The sequence below is a fragment of the Hippoglossus hippoglossus genome, chromosome 12 (assembly GCF_009819705.1).
Source record: "Hippoglossus hippoglossus isolate fHipHip1 chromosome 12, fHipHip1.pri, whole genome shotgun sequence".
Lineage (NCBI taxonomy): Eukaryota > Metazoa > Chordata > Actinopteri > Pleuronectiformes > Pleuronectidae > Hippoglossus > Hippoglossus hippoglossus.
The window spans coordinates 4,595,320-4,601,452 of NC_047162.1; the positions used below are offsets into that span (position 1 = coordinate 4,595,320).

Sequence of the window (6,133 nt, forward strand, 5' to 3'; positions counted from 1 at the left end):
GAGCTGATCAAACATCACTGACAATTTGCTAAAGTCCCAGGATTAAAACAAAAGGGATCATGGTTTTATGGTTTTAACTCTGACACTGTGAAACAAACTCCTCCTCAACATCAGATCAGCAGAGTGAGTGAGCTCAGTTTAAAAAGCAGTTACAAAACTATTCTGTATAGATTAAAGTTCAATTTTTATATTCTAGTGTTTACTATTATTTCATTCTTCTTTCATCTGCACCTTGTAACTCTGGTTTTGAAAGTGCTATAGAAACAAAGTTTATTTTTATTTAAATAACAAAACTCTAAACATAAATTTTCCCCCAGTGACGTATGAGCTACACCTTCCTAGAGCTGAGTGATACTACATGTTTTTTTCATTATTACTCTGTAGGTTTTTTGTAGGATGTTACTGGACCTAACCTGCTCTAATGCTGCGGTTCCAGTTACAAGCAGCAGGAAGTGCCACCCTCCTTGGAATTGAGTCTTTTCCTGCACCTCCTTTATATCCAGCAGCTTGTAAGTTGCACAGTGACATCATGTGGACACAGTGGAGAAATGCATTTTACACATTTGTCACACCAGAGCAAGATTATCCAAATACTCATTCAGAGTTTTGAGCAGCAGTTGCAGAAGCATTTTAACTGCACTTGTACCATTTACCATAAACAACCATGAGTAGAGGAGCGTGTGTGTAAGCATCACACACATGACCTCATAGTAGTGGCTGTTTTCATTCCTGGTGGCTTGCTCAAAGTTCAAAGTTCATCTTCCGCCTCATGTTGTGAAACGGGTCATGCAGGTTTACAGTGTGTTGTAAGTCCACTCACTTCACGAGCCATGTCAGGTCTTTTTTCCCTTATCATGTTTGTGTCCCACACGGAGCCAGACGGGAGCAAACGGATTACATGCACACACACTGCAGAGACACAGTAGCTCAGAGACAACACTCGGCACCGCTCCGCCTGGATGTTTATCACAAACACTGATTTATCAGCACATGTGATATTAAAGGGATTATATAAAACCAGGATAGAGAAGGACAATGAGCCCCATTACTTGGACTTTGCCCGGGATCACGCAGGGAAGGCATGTTTTTAACAGTTAACAGTGCTGAGTGCTACATCCTTCATGTTCAGTACAAGCTGTGCACACACTTTGCAAAAGAAAAACAAAAAACATTTTGAGTGAAGGAAGTTATTTTACAAGGAAATGGTGTTTATTGTTACTAAACCAATTAAGTAAATCTCAGAATTGTTTGGCCCTAATGGAGGATTATCTACCTACTAACCTACTCCATCTGTATGTGGAATGTGCAAAAAAGGTTTATCTAATAGGCTTACCACTTTTTAACGTGCCCAGGGAAGTGCACTGTCAAATTTGTTGCGATTTGGACACACAATATGTTTAATATAAATACAAACTTGAAGAGGTGACCAGAGCTCTGTAGAAGTCAGTGTGTGGGGGGGGGGGGGGGGGTGGCAGGGCAGTGAGCCTCCAGTCTGTGGACCAAGTTGAACATGTCTTCTGCGTCTTTAGATAAACTACAGTAGTGGTCTGCAACTGGCTGTTTGCGGCAAATTACATATGTCCCGTCAGATTATTTTGATAATCTGATTATTTTTATTTCACCATATTAAACTGACATAGACATTCATGGGAGTCACGGTGCTGATCTCCGTCATGGCAACAATATTCACAATCACTTCCTCTATACTAATTTATCTTCAAAAAAAAAGCACAAAATTCATTTTGTTGATCCAATGCTTTATTTTGAGCTGAATTACAGAGCTTTTATTTATTTTTATGAAGTGTGTCCATTGCTTAACAGACCTGAAATAGCCAACATGCAATGTATCAACAAATTATAGTAAATAATTCAACTTATATACAAACCACTCGCGAACAGAAATAAAATAAATTCTGTTTCATTTTATGAAAAACATTGACTATAAAATCTTGGTAGCAGGTAGAAAGAACACAGTTTTCTAATTTCACTCTGCACCATAGACTGTGTATAAAAAGCTCTGGACACAAACAATAAAAAAGTGACAGTATATCGTAGAACTGTTTAAGGAGGACTCACTAATGACAAGGAATAATTCTGAAGTCGCTCCGGAGCATTAACACAAGTCAAGAGAACAGAACATTTCAAACAGGCAGGTTTACAACAGGCACTGCACTAGAATAAGAAAACAGGGATAAGGCTACAGGCGACTCATGCAGTGCTGCGTTGCAAACCATGAACACGGTGTTCCAAGAGTCAAGTGTGATGGTTGAGACTGATTGCTGTTTCAACTCTAACATCACACAATTTTTCTACCTCTGCCAAGGATGTTATGTTTTCACCCCTGTCTGTTTGTTTGTTAGCAAGATTACATGAAACTTGATGCAAGTGTGTGGTATGGGTCAGGGAAGAGCCCATGCCATTTTGATGTGGATCTGCATTAAGGGCCTGATCCAGGAATGTTTTTTTCAATTTCTTTAACATTACGTGATGGAGTCTCTTTCAAAAATAAGAATTCATGGATCTTGATGAAAAATCAGGCACATTTAAGGAACTGACATCTGTGCGTGTGTAAAATTTGGTGCAGCTTGATAGAATCGAAACTGACTGTTGGGCCTTGGCAGAGGTATGCACCCAACTGAGTGCCATTCAAATGATTAATAGTGATTTTTTAATTCTAAACTTTGCTTACAACTTATATTTAGCATAGTTTAAAGTGCAGACTGAGTCAGACTACAGGTTAACACAAGAAATGTCCACTATCTTTGAACTTTGCTCTCGTAGTAGCAGAAGCGATCAAATCATTCCCCAGACTGGGAGAACAGAGGCTTGTGATTGGTTGGAAGAGCTGCACACCCCTGCCCCTGCCCCTATCTCTGTTCCACGGTCTACTTTTTAACTTGGGGGCAATGCTCACCTGTTTCACTTGAGGCATTAGGTCCTGGTCCCAACGCCTGACAGCAAAATGTCTGACAAGGGAGTCTTCGATACCAACGTGCTGACCCTCACCAGGTTTGTTCTGGAGCAGGGCAGGAAGGCACAGGGAACCGGGGAGTTCACCAACCTGCTCAACTCCATCTGCACGGCCGTCAAAGCCATCTCCACCGCTGTCAGGAAGGCCGGGATCGCTAACCTGTGAGTACTGTTTCATTTCAAATGTGGCAATGAAAACAAAACAGTGTATCTGACTATGAAGCTGAGTGAAATGAATGAGGGAAAACTATGCACTGATGTGACTGTGACACTTTAACTTCCCGTGACAAATAACAGGCTAACTGTACTCTGCACAATCCAGTTCTAGTGTTTAACGTATTGCGTATCTCTCCCCTGGTGCTTTTTTTATATATCTTATTTTGTTTCCTTTTTTAAAATTTATACTTGCACAAATACACCACAGCAGATTCCTTGTATGTGTAAACCTACTCGGCAATAAAACCTGATTCTGATGATTTGCACAATATTAAACCTTTACAAATTGATTTTACTTAATGATTTTCATTTTAACATTTCTTTGTTTCCCGTTCTATTCTATGTCAAGACATTTATTTTTCTTACATTAAAATGTGTGTAAAGTAGGACATGTAGCATGTAGTCTGGAGTAGTACATGAGAACCAGTTTTGACTGAGGCCCTGGCCAAAGGTAAACTCTGCACATGTTGTGCATTATCCCCCAGGGCAGAGGTCATCAAGATAAAGGGCTTTTCAGACCTTCCTCACAGTGTGGACAAAAAATCAATTAACACACGTAAGAGGACAGTTGGTATATGGATTTTTCATCACACTACCTTAACTGTGTTTTAGATTTGCTTAGAAATCCATAGCTTTAACTTCAAAGCTTTAAAATCTTTAATCTTGGTATCTTTCCTACCCTGGAAGATATGGGATCGCTGGAAGCACCAATGTGACAGGGGACCAGGTGAAGAAGCTGGACATCCTGTCCAATGACCTGGTCATCAACATGATCAAGTCCTCCTTCTCCTCCTGTGTGCTCGTGTCGGAGGAAGATGAGAAGGCCATCATCGTGGACCCAGACAACCGAGTATGTGCATCTGTACAGTTTACACATGCATGGCTGTTCTCTTTCTTTATGGAGAGTTTTATTTTGACAGTATTATGACACTTTATTTTTTTTTTCATCCGACAGGGAAAATACATCGTGTGCTTCGATCCACTGGATGGTTCCTCAAACATTGACTGTCTTGTTTCTATTGGAACAATCTTTGCTATCTACAAAAAGGTAACTAATGATCCTGCATGTTGAATCCATAAAGTTATTAAATCAGCCTATTGTTACCAAGGAGGTAACTTCTTTACTCATATCTTTGTCTGTTAATGTGTCAGCAAATCTAATCAAAAGGGTTAGCACACATTGATTCATACAGTGCATTGTTGTGCAGCACTTTCTCTATCACACATCACTCACACTGCCGGCAAAGCCATCAGGGGCAATTTGGGGTTCAGTATCTTGCCCAAGGACACTTCGGCAAGCGGAATGGGGGAGACTGGAGTTGAACCTCTGGCTACTTGACGACACATTTTCACCTTTAGTGAAATATCTCGCCAACTGTCATGCCCCCTACAGGATGAATTCCAATAACTTTCATTGCTTTACTTTCCTTAAACGTCTAAAATGTCTTTCCCTGGGGTGATATTTTCCACATCTTGTTCCGTAGACCACGGACGATGAGCCTTGTGAGAATGATGCTTTGCAACCTGGAAGAAACATCGTTGCTGCAGGTTATGCTCTGTATGGCAGTGCCACCATGATGGTCCTCTCCACTGGACAGGGAGTCAACTGCTTCATGCTCGACCCCGTAAGATGGCGTCCAAGACGTTACCATTACCTGATTTATATGTTGTATACATAAACTTGTTGTTGCTGTGATCACTTTTGATGATGTGACATTTCTCTGCAGGCAATCGGTGAGTTCATCTTGGTGGATCGAGATGTGAAGATCAAGAAAAAGGGAAAGATCTACAGCTTGAATGAGGGATATGCGCAGCACTTTTATCCAGATGTGACCGAGTACCTGCAAAAGAAGAAATACCCAGAGGTACTGGCAATAAATGAACTGTTAGTCATTCTGATTTTACAAAAGACACATGTGAAACTGGCTTCCAGTAGCCATCTTTATTGAATTGGGTAAATGTTGACCATCACGAAACTGACTAATAAATTCTCCACAACCTGTTTTCCAGGATGGTTCTGCTGCATATGGCAGTCGATATGTTGGGTCAATGGTAGCTGATGTTCATCGTACTCTGGTTTACGGAGGAATCTTTTTATACCCTGCTAATGTCAAGAGTCCAAAGGGCAAGGTGAGCAGAAAGAGCTTCTAAAAAAGTCAATCACATGATCTGTGTTAAGTCGCTGTAAAATGCACGTTATTTGATATATATACGTTCATATCAAGTCTGTCTGCTCCTCGTTTTTCAGCTGAGACTTCTGTATGAATGCAACCCCATGGCCTTCATCATGGAGCAGGCAGGAGGCATGGCCACCACAGGATCCATGAACGTTCTGGACATCCAGCCCACCAATATCCACCAGCGGGTCCCTGTGGTCCTCGGATCCCCTGATGATGTGCAGGAATATATTTCCATTTACAAGAAGCATAACAAATGAGGTACTCAGATCTGCTAAGTGTAAAACTAACGCACGAGACAGAATAATATCAGTGTAAATTGGCAAACTGTCTTGGTTAATAAGTTATGTTTTCCTCTTTGAACCCAGCAGGCAGAGTCTGGAGCTTACAAGATTCCATCAGGACATTTTTTTCTACTCATTCCCTCGCTGCACTGATGAAGGAACGTGGAGCCTCAATGGACCTATGAACACCTCACACTGTCGTCAATGCAAACACTTATTTAAATAAACACAAATTAAACGATTCTCATGTTCTTCACTGAGTTTCCAAAGTTGAATATTTATGTGTGTATTGAGGATTATGTCTCTATGTTAGAATATTTGTATTCTTACATACCACAAATACTGTTGGTTGGTATAACTTTCACTAATTAGAAAGTGCAAGTGACTGTAGGTGTGTAGGCTCCTGTGATATCCTCTCTCAGTGAAGAGCGCCCCCTGCTGCCACAAAGACTTTTGTGATGTGCAGGGTCGTCGTTGTTACAGATT

At 40.9% G+C, this 6,133-nt stretch overlaps 1 protein-coding gene across 2 annotated transcripts; it reads left to right on the forward strand.

Annotated features, from left to right (window-relative positions):
• The first annotated feature begins 2,887 nt into the window (after positions 1-2,887).
• fbp1b (fructose-1,6-bisphosphatase 1b) lies at positions 2,888-5,885 on the forward strand. 2 transcript variants are annotated; one of them, XM_034603035.1, is made up of 8 exons: positions 2,888-3,132; positions 3,874-4,036; positions 4,142-4,234; positions 4,671-4,811; positions 4,914-5,051; positions 5,197-5,316; positions 5,435-5,624; positions 5,735-5,885. In XM_034603035.1, the coding sequence occupies exons 1-7, from the start codon at positions 2,963-2,965 to the stop codon at positions 5,621-5,623; spliced, it is 1,014 nt and encodes a 337-aa protein (XP_034458926.1). In that variant the 5' UTR covers positions 2,888-2,962; the 3' UTR covers position 5,624; positions 5,735-5,885. The 2 variants fall into 2 exon arrangements, with proteins under 2 accessions (XP_034458926.1, XP_034458925.1); XM_034603034.1 differs by having other exon boundaries at positions 2,889-3,132; positions 5,732-5,885.
• The last annotated feature ends 248 nt before the right edge of the window (positions 5,886-6,133 follow it).